The 19,336-nt window shown below is 36.2% G+C and overlaps 1 protein-coding gene across 1 annotated transcript in view; it reads left to right on the forward strand.

Annotated features, from left to right (window-relative positions):
- Window positions 1-331: 331 nt before the first annotated feature.
- LOC113069753 (acid-sensing ion channel 2-like) overlaps window positions 332-19,336 on the forward strand; it is a 42,890-nt gene continuing 23,885 nt past the window's right edge. The window contains exons 1-2 of the mRNA XM_026242870.1: window positions 332-512; window positions 14,482-14,609. Coding sequence (XP_026098655.1) covers window positions 332-512; window positions 14,482-14,609 — 309 coding nt within the window. The remainder of the gene's footprint in view (window positions 513-14,481; window positions 14,610-19,336) is intronic.

The raw sequence follows: 19,336 nt of genomic DNA on the forward strand, positions 1-19,336 counted from the left end.
AGAGAGTATTCCCATCTCAGGAGGATGATTCTGACAACTTTACAGCTCATTTTTGATCATAAATTATTTATGTAACTTAAGCAAATATACAAGCTTCACCTTAATACTTTTTGTAATTCTTCGGCCAATTTGCATTCTAAGCTTTCATTAAAATGTATTTAAATGTATTTCACGCACTGATCTATATTTTATTAATATATATATATATATATATATATATATATATATATATATATATATATATATATATATATATATATATATATATATATATATATATATATATATTACATGTATATGAATAAGCTGATAAAAAAAATGATGAAATCAAATGTTCTCTCTCATTCTTTCCTCTTTCCAGGTGTTTACACGTTATGGGAAATGTTACATGTTTAACGCTGCCGAAGAGGGGAAGACTTTGAGGACTACAATGAAAGGAGGCACAGGGAATGGCCTGGAGATCATGCTGGACATCCAGCAGGATGAATACCTGCCTGTGTGGGGAGAAACAGGTATAAACACACATACACACAAACACACACACACACACACACACACACACACAAACACGCACACACACACACACACACACACACACATACAGTCAGTCAACACTAATAACACTAAGAACACTTGAGCTGTCCCAGAGGTTTTCCTTGTTAAACATCTATCCTCATACACAGGAGAAACTCTGATTGTCTCACAGGTGTCTGATTAGGGCAGAGTTTTGTCAGCGCTTTCAGTGTGACGCTGTCCCCAGGGATGAATATCTGTAAGAGACACACACCTTGAAGAACACCTGTGATCCTGTAATGGTGTAGACAAATCCATCGGGATTCATTATCAAATAGAAATTCTTGCATCCTGTGGAACTGATCTGATGTAGGTACACTTCTCTGAACAGTGGTACACAAAAACTTCAGCTTTTTTGATTATCATTGTGACACCCCAGGAAAGCATAGCTTCCTTGTAGTGTGTTCGATATTTCAAAGGAGACGAAAGCATTTAGGATTAAGAGAGCAGCACTGAGGATTCCCAGCAAAAGATTCATTAGCATTTTAAAGGTTGCGAGTTTAGCTGAGGTTGAATTCAAATTTATTGCAAGAAATATCACCATACTTTTTCCAACAATGAACAACAGGAATTGTGGTGACTATACATTTCATCAGCTGTTATGGGAGAGTGGCCTTTAAAGCAAAGGTACAAATTGTACCACAGCTGTATTGGTGCCTCAAGGCTAATACATAAATCCTTTAAATTTACTTTTTCCTCACCTTCACATAAATTTGAAGGATATAGACAATTCCTCTAAAATTCCAATGTACAGTAGATCCAATATATGGCCTGGTTTATGTCCCAATGCCAATCTGTTTTCAGATCAGCCATTAGATCGGTGTTGTGGGGTGAGTGCCTTGGGGAGATTTTGTAAGGGTGAATATTGAGGTCTTGTTCTTTTCCTTTCAGTCAGATTCACTGTACGGATGATGTAAGCAGGAACCAATGAAGTTTGTGCAATATCGTCTGCTTCTCTTTTCTTTTTATATGGTGTCCAGTGTTCTCTCTGCACAGCTCTTATGTAAACACATTCTTGCATGTATCATTAAAGCACTGGATTTCAGTTGTTCAGTGAATAAAGCCTCATACAAAGCTGTCATATATGGTTTCAAAAGACTCAAATATTCCTCATTTGGACTACTTTTATAATTCTCTTATTTCATTTTTTGGAGCTTGAGAGCTACTATCCTCTCATCCCACATCAATCTCCTGTTGTGTTCTGTAGTGAGTAAATTAACTTTTTTTGGATAAACTTGCTCTGGCAAAGATGTTTTCATTTATTATTCATTAATTTGCTTTAGGACATTTGGATAAAAGTAATTGTCTACAATCAAAATGATCTTTGCACAGAAAATGGCAAAACACTATAGGCTTACTGACAAAAAAAGTTATTACTTAAATGAAAAATAAACATTATTTAACTAAATCAAATTTAAAGTTTAATTGTTTCTTACTTTAAAAAAAGATGTTTCTATTATTCAACAGAAAAAAACACATAAAGCTGAAAGACACAATGGAGCTGATGTTTTTTTATAGTATCAATCACCTTTATTTATATAGCGCTTTAAACAAAATACATTGCGTCAAAGCACTGAAAAACATTCATTTGGAAAACAGTGTCTCAATAATGCAAAATGATAGTTAAAGGCAGTTCATCATTGAATTCAGTTATGTCATCTCTGTTCAGTTTAAATAGTGTCTGTGCATTTATTTGCGATCAAGTCAACGATATCGCTGTAGATGAAGTGACCCCAACTTAGCAAGCCAGAGACGACAGCGGCAAGGAACCGAAACTCCATCGGTGACAGAATGGAGAAAAAAAACCTTGGGAGAAACCAGACTCAGTTGGGGGGCCAGTTCTCCTCTGACCAGACAAACCAGTAGTTCAATTCCAGGCTGCAGCCAAGTCAGATAGATGTGCAGAAGAATCGTCTGTTTCCTGTGGTCTTGTCCTGGTGGTCCTCTGAGACAAGGTCTTTACAGGGGATCTGTATCTGGGGCTCTAGTTGTCCTGGTCTCCGCTGTGTTTCAGGGCAGTAGAGGTCCTTTCTAGGTGCTGATCCACCATCATGTCTGGATACATACTGGATCCGGGTGACTGCAGTGACTCTCTGATCTGGATACAGACTGGATCTGGTGGCCACGGTGACCTCGGAACAAGAGAGAAACAGACAAATATTAGCGTAGATTCCATTCTTCTAATGATGTAGCAAGTACATAGGGTGTTATGTGAAGTGTTTCCGGTTCCGATTTACCTAATTAAGGCAGCTTAAAAATCCTTTAACGGATTTGGATATTAAAAGCATATCAGTATGTTATGTGTATGCCAGCTTAAAGAGATGGGTCTTTAATGTAGATTTAAACTGCAAGAGTGTGTCTGCCTCTCGAACAATGTTAGGTAGGTTATTCGGGTTCGAGTTTAGGCGCCAAATAGGAAAAGGATCTGCCGCCCGCAGTTGATTTTGATATTCTAGGTATTATCAAATTGCCTGAGTTTTGAGAACGTAGCGGACATAGAGGAGAATAATGTAAAAGGAGCTCATTCAAATACTGAGGTGCTAAACCATTCAGGGCTTTATAAGTAATAAGCAATATCTTAAAATCTATATGATGTTTGATAGGGAGCCAGTGCAGTGTTGACAGGACCGGGCTAATATGATCATACTTCCTGGTTCTAGTAAGAACTCTTGCTGCTGCATTTTGGACTAGCTGTAGTTTGTTTACTAAGCGTGCAGAACAACCACCCAATAAAGCATTACAATAATCTAAGTCATAAATGCATGGATTAACATTTCTGCATTTGACATTGAGAGCATAGGCCGTAATTTAGATATGTTTTTACAAATGCTAGAAACGTGGCTTTCTAATGAAAGATTGCGATCAAATAGCACACCTAGGTTCCTAACTGATGACGAAGAATTGACAGAGCTTTCTGAATTTAGCAGTAAGAAATTACTCGTCATCCAATTTTTTATATCGACTATGCATTCCATTAGTTTTTCAAATTGGTGTGTTTCACCGGACCGCGAAGAAATATAGAGCTGAGTATCATCAGCATAGCAGTGAAAGCTAACACCATGTTTCCTGATGATATCTCCCAAGGGTAACATATAAAGCGTGAAGAGTAGCGGCCCTAGTACTGAGCCTTGAGGTACTCCATACTGCACTTGTGATCGATATGATACATCTTCATTCACTGCTACGAAATGATGGGGGTCATATAAGTACGATTTAAACCATGCTAATGCACTTCCACTGATGCCAACAAATTGTTCAAGTCTATGCAAAAGAATGTTGTGGTCAATTGTGTCAAACGCAGCACTAAGATCCAATAAAACTAATAGAGAGATACACCCACGATCAGATGATAAGAGCAGATCATTTGTAACTCTAAGGAGAGCAGTCTCAGTACTATGATACGGTCTAAATCCTGACTGGAAATCCTCACATATACCATTTTTCTCTAAGAAGGAATATAATTGTGAGGATACCACCTTTTCTAGTATCTTGGACAGAAAAGGGAGATTCGAGATTGGTCTATAATTAACTAGTTCTTTGGGGTCAAGTTGTGTTTTTTTTTTTATAAGAGGCTTAATAAAAGCCAGTTTGGAGGTTTTGGGGACATATCCTAATGACAATGAGGAATTTATAATAGTCAGAAGAGGATCTAAGACTTCTGGAAGCACCTCTTTTAGGAGCTTAGATGGTATAGGGTCTAACATACGTGTTGTTGGTTTAGATGATTTAACAAGTTTATACAATTCTTCCTCTCCTATAGTAGAGAATGATTGGAACTGTTCCTCAGGGGGTCTATAGTGCACTGTCTGATGCGATATTGTAGCTGACGGCTGAATGGTTGCAATTTTATCTCTAATAGTATCGATTTTAGAAGTAAAGTAGTTCATAAAGTCATTACTGCTGTGGTGTTGGGAAATGTCAACACTTGTTGAGGCTTTATTTTCCGTTAATTTAGCCACTGTATTGAATAAATACCTGGGGTTATGTTTGTTTTCTTCTAAAAGAGAAGAAAAGTAATCAGGTCTAGCAGATTTTAATGCTGTTCTGTAGGATATGTTACTTTCCCGCCAAGCAATACGAAATACCTCTAGTTTTGTTTTCCTCCAGCTGCGCTCCATTTTTCGGGCTGCTCTCTTTAGGGTGCGAGTATGCTCATTATACCATGGTGTCAAACTGTTTTCCTTAACCTTCCTTAAGCGTAAAGGAGCAACTGTATTTAAAGTGCTAGAAAAGAGAGAGTCCATAGTTTCTGTTACATCATCAAGTTGTTCTGAGGTTTTGGATATGCTAAGGAATTTGGATACATCAGGAAGATAACTTAAAAACCAGTCTTTTGTTGTAGAAGTGATGTTTCTTCGATACTTGTAACAAGAAGTAGAATTTACAATTTTGGCTATGTGAAGTTTGCACAGAACTAAATAATGATCTGAGATATCATCACTTGGCTGAATAATTTCAACACTATCAACATCAATTCCATGTGACAGTATTAAATTCTAGAGTATGATTTCGACAATGAGTAGGCCCTGAAACGTGTTGTCTAACACCAATAGAGTTCAGAATGTCTATAAATGGTGATCCCAATGCATCTTTTTCATTATCAACATTGATATTAAAATCACCAACTATTTTATTGTATACAGTAGCTAGTACAAACACAATAGGGGATTTATCATTAACATTTGTTTATCTGGATAATGTTATATGTAGCACCATTACTTCAAACGAGTTATACTTGAAGCCTGCCCTCTGAGAAATCCTGAAAACGTTGTTATAAATTGAAGCAACTCCTCCCCCTTTGCCTTTTAGACGTGGCTCGTGTTTATAACAGTAATCTTGGGGGTTGGACTCATTTAAAATAATGTAATCATCAGGTTTTAGCCAGGTTTATGTCAAACAGAGCACATCTATATTATGATCAGTTATCATATTATTTACAAAAAGTGTTTTCGTAGAAATGGATCTGATATTCAATATGCCAAGCTTTATCATTTGTTTATCCATATTGCATTTGTTTTTTATTTGTTGAACCTCAATTAAATTGTTAACCTTAACTTGGTTTGGACGTTTTTTGTATTTTCTAGTTCGGGGAACAGACAGTACAGTAGATACAGTAGATCAGGTTACACTGGTGAGGGAAGATCTTCAAGCTTCAAAGGGAGGTGTGACAATAAAACTAATTTCTAGCTCTGAGTGAATAGAAGAAAAGTTAGCAAATTGCCTGTTTACTCTCTTCTTAGTTCAAATGATCAAGTCATCTGTCTGAACCCACCATTCTACCTCTGGCACTCAAACATTTTTGGAGGACCATGGGGAAAGAGATGGAGAAATTGGAAATGGAAGAGGTGGAGAGGATGTGTGCACATGCATATGTAATACAATAAATGTGCTACATCGTGCTGTAAAGTCTTGGCACGATGCACAAGGAAGATGACACGTCTGGAGCAGAGAAAGAGCCCATGATAAACTTGCTATTATCTTTTTCAAATTTAAGACACTGAGAGAGATCCCTGAGCCTTACTGAATAAATATGCAGACAATCTGTCATTCTGTCTGCTGGTTTCCAACTCTGATGAATGCAGAGTGATGAAGAACTCATTCACTTCGAAAAAAGAAATGGGGAGATAAACAATATATTATCTAGAGTAAGATTCGGTGTGCTTGAATGGGAATATTTATGTGTTTATTGTTTTTAGTTTTTTGATGCAGTGGTAAAGCTCAGTAGTTCTGTAAATTCATTCAAAAGGTCACTTTTTCGCTTTTGTTTCAGTGGATTTTGCATCCCCCTTTCTCATTTCACATCTCTTACTCTTCATGTTATTCTTCTAAATTAGTGGATTCATAGTAATAAAACTTACTTGCACTATCTCTCCTTGTAAAAGATAAAAATAAAAATTAAAGTCCATCTAAGTTGGCTAGCTTTCATTAGTTATCTTATCTGTGGGTTGTTAGATCTAGAATTCTACAGTATAGTGAAGTAGCACTGCAAGAATACATTAATCTAAATAAATGTAGATAAAAGAGAGAGACTGCATGTGTGAGTTACTTGCATCTGTATTATTGAGTATTCAGACTGACCAAGGGATAAAATGGTTGTAACCTTCACATCTCTGGACTTTATTTTCTGTTTGTTTAGTTTTTTTTTTGTTTGTTTGTTTTTTTATGTTATTGATTTAGAGAGTCCAATGCCTTAAAAATGTTTCAGCTTTATCAAAAGTCCTTTTTATGTTGTCTTTATGTTGGTTTCTTTCTTTTATGTGAATTTCTGTTTGTGTTTTTTCTCTCTCCTTTTTTTCTCTCTAGTCATTTATGTGTGTACAGTATGTGTGTTTGTCAGGGTTGTGTACCACAACCTCAAAATGATATGAGAATGTGAATTAAATTTGTAGAACATAAGATGTGTAATTATAATTCAAATGTGACTTAATATGAATAAACTTTAATTTAAATATATCTGCAGGTTTTATTATTAATTATATTTTAATAATAATAGTGCAAAAATAATTTATCTCTGTATGATTTAAACATAAACTAGTCATATTCCAGAAACATTGAAATGATTGTAATAATCAATGCTTAAAATGCCACCTATAGGAGGGTTTTATTTAATTTATATATTACTTTATTTAATAAATCATACTTCATTTTATGAACTATAGTGGAAAAGCACTTCATGTTGTGTATTTACCCGATTATATACATTAGGCAGTCAAAATTCTAAATCACCAGAACATTTCTTTTCTAACTCCAAATTTAACGTCTCATGGGGCTCAGATGTATTTAAATTCAAACTCAAGAACTGAAAAGGAACCCATTCAAAACTTCCAAACTTTGGTCAACCCTGATGTCTATGTGTTTCAAAAGGTGAATGCCTCTGTGCTACAAAATGTAATATATATAGTTGGTTTAGCGAATAAAGTTGTAGACCTCTAAACCTCTCTCACTATCTCTTTCTGTCATTTATCCCTGCACTCTCATCTCAGTTCCTGATCAAAGCTGGATATTTATGCATTCTGCTCATCAGCATGGGTTGTTTTTCCACTTTTTAGCTGTGGAAATGCTGGCAGATTCTGGCGGGTGATCACTAAGTCTGGACTCAACAGCCTCAATCACATGGCAAATATTTGATTGATTTATTTCTGTTTCTAAACTTTAATTAAACCAACTTGCTTAATCATTGAACTGAGGACCCCAAATATTGAGTCAATTTTAACCAACAGTTGTTTGGTTGTGTGCAAAAATGTTAATCACAGCAATATAGCAGCAGGGATTAAAATTATAGCACTTCATGTGCCTTGTTAGAAGAGGCAAAAGAAAAATAAGTAGAGTCTACTCAAATGAAATATAGAAGAACAGTGTCTTTCATAGATCGCTCAATGAGAGGATGGAGAAGAAACTCTCCAAATAGGTGTTTTTGCTCTCTCTCTCTCTATACCTAAATTCCCATCATCCCCTCATAATGAGCTGTCTTTCATCTGTAATATGTAAAGTGTCAGAGAAAAGATTCAAAGAGACAGACTTCAAAAGCATTGGCATGGTTAGGAGTTGAAAAGAGTCCGCCTCATCTTTCTGCTTAAGAGCATCAGTCTGAAGACTGATTCATCTATGGTTTTTCTTATGGATTCATCTTAACACACAGATACAAAAATAAATGTGAATATGCCAGGTTATTCAATTAAAGGATTATCCCATTCAAATATGGAAACCATCCCATCTAGTGGGCTGTTAACTACTGCGGCCAAATTATTGAGCCAGTAGGTACACTTCCCCTTAATAATTAGTATTGTGTCCTGGTTTGGTTTGGTTTGAACAACATTTTTTTTTATATAGATTCAGAAGACTTGAGATAAATATCTCTCTCTCTCTCTCTCTCTCTCTCTCTCTCTCTCTCTCTCTCTCTCTCTATATATATATATATATATATATATATATATATATATATATATATATATATATATATATATATAGATAGATAGATAGATAGATAGATAGATAGATAGATAGATAGATAGACAGACAGACAGACAGACAGACAGACAGACAGACACACACACACACACACACACACACACACACACACACATTCATTTCTTTGTTTTTGTTTTTTTTTTCTTTTAAAGTTACAACTAATTACCAGCAGAGGTGTGAGCAATCATAACATAACACTTTAGGATCTAATATGCATGGTGTGTGGCTATGAAATAACATGTAAATTTCAGACTATTAATAGCAGGAGCAATTATAGGGTATTCATTAATTATTGGGAACAGTCATTGCAGGAGTGATTTCAGCTTTGGAGAGGTCAGACGGTTTTGCAGTGGTCTCAAGTATGGTTTTTAACTTTTTCTGAGAGTGGTTGTGGGTTCAAAAGTTTTTTGGCTGACTTTTCTTTATAGACATAAGAAAATTGCAACTGTCTATCAGCATATGTATGTCACTAACAGGGCACATGTGGTTGAATTGTATTTTGTGACTTGACTGGAACAGAGAGCGGGCTGCGGATGAGCGATAGTGAAGTGGAAAGGTGCACAGAGAGCTTCTGTGACACCTGAGCTACACTTTAATAATTGGCGACCCCTGATTTACAAATCCCAAGACTTTGCACTTGTCTAGTTATATAACAAAACTTATATATTTGCTCTTGGCATCCCTTTCTAAGACAGAGAAAGAGGTTCATTGTAAATCCACACCGATCTAAGCTAAACTGCTGTTAAAGAGTTGGTGGTCAGTAAGATAAATATATGTATGAGCTATATCACACGACTATCAGTGTAATATGGCTGTATATCATAAGTCAGAGTGCCGTAGGTATACAGCCATATCACACGTGTACGAGTGTGATATTGCATATATATATAACAGTTTGAAGGCACAAGTGTGTAAATAAAAAATTCATCATGGTTTTCACAAAAATCTATAGCAGCACAACATGCTTTATAATAGAAAATGTTTCTTGAGCAGCAAATCAGCATGTTCGAATGATTTTTGAAGGAAGTAACACTGAAGTGGGACTGAACAGTGGAGTAATTTATAGGCACTGGGGTTATGGCATCACCCAGTAGAAGCCAAGGACTGCTGAGATGAACAACTATTCAGGGATAGAGGACACAGGACTCAACTCAGGCATAAGAGTAAACAGAGAACCACTAGAACACATACACATCTAAACAGCACTGCAATTAAATTGCCTGTTTTTATGCTATAATATTAACTTGACACAAATTACATAACAAACTACATATTTGTGTTTACTGCTTGCATTGAATGCATACAGTATGTACTGGTATGTTTTCAGTTTACTGTCTAGACTGCCAGATTTCTCCGTATCTACAACAGCAGTGACCCAGTGGTCACCTTGATATTGAAAGTACATCATATTGACATCAAACACTGATGTCAGTTTGATGATGGCAGAACAAACAAATGGATAATTACCGACGTTAATTCATATCTCAATCTGAAATTGTTTAGATATGCAGCTCTACTTCCTGATTGTTCAATTCAAATTTGGTTAATTGTGGTTTTATGCGTAACTCTGTGATTCCTTCTGTGTTGTTCAACATCGTTGAAATCATAGGGCTCTAGATGTATGTACAGTGTAGCCGGGAAATGAGTTTTAACTGCAAAATGTACTGCCAAGTGAAACAGTGGTATAACATGGATTAACCTCACACACAAACAAGCGGTTGTGTGTCACGCACATTCCAAACTGTGTTGCATGTGTGCTACAGTGGTAAATCAAAGCATGTTTTCCTACCACATGGTACAGCTGTGCATATAAACAAACTACCAGAAATAGTCATAGCACATGTTATATTTTAGCACGTGTTACAAGTTATCCAAGATAACTTATTGTACATTAGATGACATGTATCCAAATAAGAATGTGAGCTGGACACAAGGTTTTGTCAATGCTTTTGAAGCAGATGGTCACTACTAACATGGCGCCATCAACAAGTGTGGTGTTAAACAGCAGAGAAAGAAATGAATGTGTGGATTGACATGGACCCCAAGTTTCTGACATCAGTTTGATTTGGATATTTGTGCTGTTTTTTTGTTTTTTTGTTTTTATTCAACAAAACAACATCAGTTCAAACAATTTTGCACACTGGGACACATTTCAAAAGGAGATGTGGCAAATCGATGCTGTCCAAGGCCCCAGTTCAAAAAAAAAAAAAAAAAAAAAAAAAAAAAAAAAAAAAATATATATATATATATATATATATATATATATATATATTTAAACTTAATGAGGCTGGCAAATCATTCATATTATGCAATAACAATCAAACACACAAATCACTGATGTTAATGTGATGTCCATATGACATCAATTTGACTTCTAAACCATGACATTTATTCAATGTAAACTGAATCTCAAACACATTGGCCAGCATATACATTGATCCTATTTCAGTGCGAGTATTAACTTCATATTTTCACCTTAAAATTATGGTATACAGCATCGTGATTAAGTCTAGATTAACATTTGAAGTCAAATTCATTTCAACTGACATCAAGGTGCCCTCCGGAAAGTGAGCCTCCAGTTCCTGTCCTTTATCCTGTTTGTGTTTTTCTCTTCATTCTGCTTCTTTATACTCTGTGGCTTTTATTTGGAGTGACAGAATGTTATCTGAAGCAAACAATGAATTAGCATGACAATGCTTTCAACATACAAATAAGAAATTATTCACCAACCTGACAGCAGATATTCACATCTTATCATTAACCTGCTTAGACAAACACAACAACACATTCTTTCTTACATCCCCCACACATTGAGCCCAGTACTGAGATTCTAATAATGACTGTACTGAGAAACGGTGTACTGCCTATAATGAATAGTTTTCTTCCCCAGGAAGACCTGAATCTGATGGCATCAATTGTTCGGGAAGAGAAATGAATGAGTCTGGTTCTGATTCAGATCTGTTTAATAGTTTTGGTTCCTTAATGAGTCTGTTAATGACTGTTTTAGAACTTTGTAGAAAACACGCAAATATAGTCTTCCCAATAATCTCCTGTGGCAAAATTCTGCCTAATATTGCTGTAAATGTAAGATACATTTAAAAAAAAAAACTCTGGATAATGATATATATTCTAGTCTCAGTCTCAGACATCATGTCCATGGACTGTTGGCTGAACGTCTGATGCATACTGCACACAAAATTTTAAACACCTCAGGAGTTTCGAAGTCATCATCAGATTGGTTTAATTATACAGGATTTCCAGGAGACATGTGTCACATTCTTTAACATTTCACCTATCAGCCCCTTTCACACTGCAATTCCGGCAAATACACGGGAAATGTGGCCCGGCAATTGTTCCAGGGTCACTAGATTTTGCACTTTCACACTGCCAGTGATTACCCGGAATATGTGCGTGCGTTCACACACAAACCGTAAAGGTCTCGTAACGACACGTGACATCAGGGCTTGACGTGTAATGTATGAGTCGAAAACGTTAGGCACGTTATACTTTCACTTAAGCTGTCGAACGATCTCATCTTCAGCGCAGATAGTGAGGGACAAACTGATCTCTGCTTCATTACAGTTTGCACATATTTTTTTCATCGCAAACGTTGATCTTCCCTTCAAAACACCAGGTAAAAGAGTCCCGCAATAACATGTGTCATCACTACGACATGGCATTAGATCTGGCTTTTGTTCACACAGCGCTCGTTCCGGGACTGAACCCGGTAATGTTTCTAGTTCCCCGACCCGGGTTCAATGCCGGAATCAATCCCAGTGCAGTGTGAAACAGTCGTGCAGTGTGAAACAGTGTGAAACAAAGATGCCGGAACAAAATGGAACAAAAAAGGAGAATATTCATGCATCTTCATCTTCATGCATTTGCATTACAGTGACAAAATAACAACATCATAACATTCTATTTATTCTAAGTCTTCCAAAGCCATAAATTATAAAGGAATGAACTATAAGCAGCCAAAATATGCTGTATTTGTCTTGCATTTAGTGCATTTGCATTCAACAGTGATGTTCATTTGTGATATTTCATAGTACTGTTCCCTTCTGCGCTGGAAGCATCCTTCTTTTATCACATATAAGGACACAAGAACACAACTGAGCTAAAAATAATGTCTTATGTCATGGTAAAGTACACGCAGTAGCAGCGCCACAACTGAAGCAATGTTGGAAACCCTGTCAGAGTATTTTAGTATAGCCTTCCTTCCACGAATGGAACATCATGAACAACCGGTCATTTATTCACAGTGCTAGTGATTATTGACTTTTTATTTTTATTAGAATTTTTGTTTATTGTTTGTCTTTTTTGACAGTTTAATAAATACAGTTGTAAATTATTCTTTCTTTTTTCTTTGCAGTTCACTTTACATGGTCTGTAGCTCTGGTCTGTAAACATGACTCTTTGAAATGTTTTGAGCTTTTAACTGTCTTCTGGAAACTAATACCCATCATATTTGACAAGCTACTCTTTGGTGCATTTGATACGGGACACATACACAGCTGAAAGTATCGACTGGTCCCAGCGAGTGTGAGGCTGCTTGCAGCTGCTGTCATGGTGTGTTTCCATCAGCGCGTTGGCCTCTGGAGTGTGAGTGGAAGGTGGGGGGTCTTTGTGGCTGTGCTCTCCTGTTATAGATGGCTGTTAAGATGCCAGCGAGCCTGCGGGGGTCCTGATGACTGAATGAGGTCTCTCTCCTCGCCAGGCCTTTGAGAACGGTTGAGGTGGGTGGGGGAAAAATGAACAAATCTCCCGCAACCAATATCACAGGCTAGCGAGGCACAGCTAATCAAACAAAATTACTGATATTAAATGTGTGAGTGTCCTGTGAATCATGGCAATGCGTTTGAGAGAAAGAAATACAGAGGAAGACTGTGAAATAGGTCTGATTTCCTGAAGCCCTTTTGTTTATGTTTTTGTCTTTATGAGATAGATTGGTTTCGTTTTGAATTGAGGTTGATTGTACTAAAGCTAGTACTTATTTCACAAACAGTCAGGATAACCAACACATGGATAAGAACATTCAAAAGTAGATCATATCTCACACCGGGTCATGTTCACTGACTTCTGTCACAGAGTCATCAACATCCACAGCACTAGACCCCCACACTTAGGCCACTCGTTCACATTCACTAATTTGCTGGTGCTTTTTCCATTTGCATGTGTTTTCTGAGTGTTTATTGAGCTATCTCGGCCACCGTAGGAGACAGCAATGGAAGGAAATAAAATTTAGAATCAACTCAAGCCACACATTCACAAATCACTCCTGAAGATCATAACAACAGTACCTTTTAAAAGTTTTTTTTTTCTTTTTTTTTGATTGATTGATTGATTGAATGATTTCTGAAGGATCATGTGACACTTAAGACTAATAGTAATAACTGCTGAAGATTCAGCTTTGCATCAGATAAATAAATTACATTTTAAAATTTGAACGTTAATTTGAATTGTAATAAAATAGACTTTTTAAAAAATCCCCTTAAATCCCCCCTTTGAATTGTAGTGTATAAGAATGTTCCTTTATATGTTAAAAACACGTTATTTTATTTTATTTTTTTTGTCACATTGTTAAAATAATTAAATATGATTGAGCAATTCAGTGACCTTACAGTAATGCTGTATTCCAGTTAATTTGGAAAGTCTTTGGTAAATAACCTTTTTTTATTTGAAGTTCTTTTCATCAGCAACAAGGACAAAAACAAATCTGCGTGTGCTGAACTTGTTGTGAATCTGGTGAAAATGAAATAAATCTGGGTGGTCTAGATGGTATTCTTTCTTTCTTTCTTTCTTTCTTTCTTTTATTTATTAAGAATTAACGCATTAAAGATGCAAATGTCTTTATTGAAGACTTCTTCTGCTTAACTCCTGTACTCTGTTGAAGCAAAACTAATCGTTTTATTTCTCTCTCTCTCCCCTTCTCTGCTTTAGAAGAGACCGCATTTGAGGCAGGAGTGAGGGTGCAGATCCATAGTCAGGCAGAGCCTCCCTTTGTACATGAGCTGGGCTTCGGAGTCGCCCCAGGCTTTCAGACCTTCGTGGCTACCCAGGAGCAACGAGTGAGTGAGCTTTGACCTCAGCCTAAACATTTTGGTCTCTCAAGCCCTATTTACACCTGTTATAAAGATGCATTTAAGGTGAACCATATCACAAAAGTTGAGTAAAAGCAGTGCTCAAATCACATTCAATACTCAGAAACTCAGTGTAGATACTAATGCATTCTGACATATCAGCAAAGGACTGTTGACTCACTGAACAGCCTGCCAAAACCAGATCACCCAGGTTAGTAAATCCATACCCATGTGTTCACACTCCTTATTTCTGCTCCGTGTTTCTATTCTGTATCATGTATAATGTTAATATTTTGACAACCTCCTCAGTGTGTTAAATCTCAAAAGACCGTCACATGGTTTGTATGTCTGTGTGTTTTTGAGACAGGTGTCTAAGCATACCGATTATTTTTTTAAGCTTATATTATTATATATTATTTTTTGTTTTGGTATTTTGCTCTTCACTTTGTTTTACTTAGCTGTTGTTGTCCTGATGCTGTGAGGCTTTAATATATAATATCTCCAGCTGTGATGTTGCTGCCAATCTGACTGGTCTTTGTTTGTAATCAGTCTCACTGAGTCAGAGTCTCACCACAGTTAGCTGAAAACAAGCCAGGCATTATGTTTTGTGAGAAAAGAGTGATTTCCATGTTTAATAATTAGTTTGGTGCTAATTCAAAAGTTTTACACTTATAGTTTGTGTTTTTGTGAATATAAGATATGTATGCCACAATAGTTTTCTTTATAAAGCATTTTGTATGGTCCTCCATTATTTTGCCATGTTGAAATGTTGCAATCTGTTGTGTTTCATTAAGCATTAAATAGAAGTGTAGTGTAGTTTAGTGAAGTTAATAGAGAAAATTAAACACTGAACTATGAACACACTAGTTGTGATTTACCATTCGAGACAACAGGAGAAGCAGTACTTTTAGGGCTGAAGAAGCAGAGAAGGTTTGAAGCCAGAGGATGGAAAAATTGACAAAGACAAAACATGAGCATAACACTGGTACGCCATCCAACAAATGAAGCAAAAAATCCTGATTAAAGATGGCCAAGCTTTTTCCTTTTTTTTTCTTACTTTTTCCTTTTCCCTTTGTCCTTGTAATTTTTTAATTTTTTTTGCACAGGTAAGGGACTACAAGTTTATTTGCAGCTTCAGTGTTGTTAATTGCACTCACGGATGATTACTGGTTTTGTTTGATTATGCTAATTGTTATGTTAAGGTGGCTGTTAAACTGAAATGCATGCTAATGACAGTGTGCTAGCAATCTCAGCCCTCTGTAGTTGTGGTGTGTAATTACGTTTATGAACTGTTTGGCAAGGCTTCGGTGGTGTGCATTTTATGCCTAATCATAGCAGCCCAATAATATTCTAAAATCACTGGCACAAATGGTAATAAACAACCTTGTTGATCTTTTCTTTGTTCATTTTTTTTTTAAATGCATCAGTCTGGCCATGGCTATCCCTATAATGTGTTTAGAGCTGTTGTCAATGATACGTATGCATCTGTGGTGTTTCTGTCCGAGTGTCTGCAGCCTTGGCCCTCCCTGCTGTTATCTGAGAGAGTAAGGGTGGTGTTCACTTATCTGCTGTGGTGTACAGGTTAGTGAGGGTATCAACATCTCTCTTAGGCTCTCTTATCTGTCAGGGTCTCCTGCTTTCTTACCGTTAGTTATCCCCCCCCCCCCCTCTCTCTCTAGCTCTCTCAAATGTTTTGACAGGTCTTATTTTCATCATCCTGTAGTATGTTTTAGATCCTTTATCAATCAGCAAAACAATTTATACACATTTAAGTGTTTCTTTTTCTTTTATCTATTTGCATTATAAGATTTCAATTACAAGGCATTTTTCTCAAAATGAATTTTTTCCCTCATGAATCTCCACTTCAGTAGCACTTGCATACACATTACATTTACCATTCCTGCTCTAATGGTGGTTTCCCTGCAGTGGCTCGGGCTGTAGGATTGTAGAATGACTAAAGAAATGTTATCAGCACGATGGCATAAAGCTGTTCATTTCTTGTCTATTACCACCCACTGCTACTTATACCAATGACGGAAATAAGCGCAGTTAGAATAGCCATATATGTGGGAGTGCGTTGCTATTATCTGACTATATTATATTGCAATAGGTAGCACTTAATACCATTTTAGTAATAAATTATGAGCTAACTAGTCTCAATTCAACATTAACATTAATTTTAAATTGAGACCAGTTAGCTCATAATTTATTATTCCCCACCGTGCAAAAGGTGTGACAATTAGCAGACCCCTGGTGTATAATCATGTTGGCTACAGGCCTTGATCACAGTCAGCACCTCTGTGCCTGCAGTAATTCCAAATGGACATCTATTATAGAAGATATGTTTGGGACAAGAAAGCCAAAGAATTTGATCATTTTAATAATGTTTTATTAAATTAGAATGAAACTTAATTTTTTTGGACCCTTAGATTCCTTGACTGCTCCCAATCCAACCCTTGGTGGGTTGCCTTCATGTGTTAAGCAATGTGTGAAAAATCTGGGTGTTTTATTTAAAGAACATCTAAAGTTTGAAATCATCCTTTTTTTTTTTCAATTGCGTCTCCTGTCTAAAATTCTAAACATCTCACTTTTAAAAACTTTGAGAAAGTGATTCATGCTTTTATTGCTACTACTGTAATTCACTTTATGCTGGGATTAGTCAAACAGCTTTGTCTCGATTACAGATGGTCAAAATGCGGCAGCTAGATTTCCGACAGGGGTTCATAAGCGGGACAACATTACTCCAGGGTTTTTTTTTTTACTCCAGGGTTTTGTGTGTTTTTTTTTTACTTATTGTATAATATTCCTTAAAGTGTATGGCTCCATCATACAACTCTGATTTACTGCATATGTAACCCAGTGATGGGCACAGGAGATATCCAGTGTCCCCTCTCTCATTCAACAAAACAAGAATTTATAACCTGAAACATATAATTAATTAAACATTGCATTATTTTCACATTTAGATGTAAAATTTCTGAAATCCTTTAATACAAAAACACTGTTTTAATGTACTGTTATTAATAAATAAAAAAAAATATATATGTATTTTTTTCAGCATGTTTTTACTGTACAATAAATATTAGACATTAGAGATATTGATACTCTACCACAGTTCGCTTAGCTTTTTTGCCTACGAGAGGCCCCCTGTGCAAATTGAGTAGAGTGGAGTAGACTCATTTTCTAAACCGTTTTTGTTTGATATACATTACTATTCAAATATTTAAAGTTGGCAAGATTCATTGTCTCTTATACTTACCAAAGCTACATTTATTTGATAAAAAAATACAGTAAAAGAGTAATATTGTAAAGCATTACCATTACAATTTAAAGTGTATTTATTTATTTTGTGTCTGTGTGTTGGGGGGTGCATATATATATATATATATATATATATATATAGAGAGAGAGAGAGAGAGAGAGAGAGAGAGAGAGAGAGAGAGAGAGAGAGAGAGAGAGAGAGAGAGTAGAAAGATAATAATTTAAAGAATAGGAAAGAAAAGAATAGGAAAAAGAAAGAAAAATCTAACTGACCACAAACATTTGTATTTACAGTCAACTTCAGTTGTTTGTTGTCCACATTCACATTCTTGTGTTTATAGTTTAAGTATTTTTGGGTAACAGCACAGAATGTTTGGTAGTAGTTGTAATGAGACTGTAGTGTGGTTAAGGTTTGGTTGTGAATGTGCCGGAAAGATCAGCTGAAATACTAAACTACCCTCGCTGTTGAACAAATGAGCCAGCCTGACAAAATCAGAACTTTTTCCCTGAAACCATTTGTTACAAACTTGGTTTTGACAACTTGGCTGGCCCACTGGGAAAAGTCCCAGTGCTCTTTATGACCAGTCCACCATGTGTGTCAGGGAGACAATTTTCAACAACACATTCATTTATTGTTCTTTTGCAGGCCTGGTTGTCCCTCAAGACATGGCAGGATGCTATAAATCTCTCTGCACATTCAGCTTTTTACCAAAAGTAAAACATTGTTTTTGAATGGTTGAACATTGATTGAATTCAGAAAGAATATTGTTTATTTTCGCATAATAACAGTCTTTGATTCAAAGATAATTTGAGGATTGTATCTCAAATACTCCCAAAATGCACTGAGAGTACAGCTTGTGCTTACATGTTCAATGAAAATCTCTCTTTCTGTTTTGCCCTTCAGATCTGCTGTAAAAATGGACCATAAAAAGAAAGCATCTTTAAAATCCACGCATTATTTGTCTGAATATTCAATTTCATAACTTTTTTACCTCAAAGTCATTTGGATGTATGGTCTTAACTTAAATCATTCCATTAATTTTGGAATTAGATCTTGAACATCGAAAAATGCACTTGACTTGTTTTTAAATGTCCTCTGACCAGGAGGGTGTATCTCCAACTAATTATCATTAACCCTGATGTCCTAGCCAGGGGCCGTAATGACTCGCTGGTGCAGTGTTGCAAGAAACCTAGTACAAAAGACCCAAAGAGTAGGAGAAAATGAGCAGACAAGGTGAATGTGGCCAATTTCTAAAGCACGCATAGAATGCAGCTTGTGTGGATTGCAATGGCTTTTTATTGAGTTCACAGATTGAGTCTGAATGACATTTTCCTCAGAAATGCCATTTCATTCCTCTCTTGTGCTTCAACTCAGCTGGGAGCTCTATAAATTTAGCACTGGTTAATTAACTTTACTTTAGGCTTATAAAAACATCCAGCAGTGGGACACATTT

This window comes from Carassius auratus, unplaced genomic scaffold (genome assembly GCF_003368295.1).
Source record: "Carassius auratus strain Wakin unplaced genomic scaffold, ASM336829v1 scaf_tig00002555, whole genome shotgun sequence".
Classification (NCBI taxonomy): domain Eukaryota; kingdom Metazoa; phylum Chordata; class Actinopteri; order Cypriniformes; family Cyprinidae; genus Carassius; species Carassius auratus.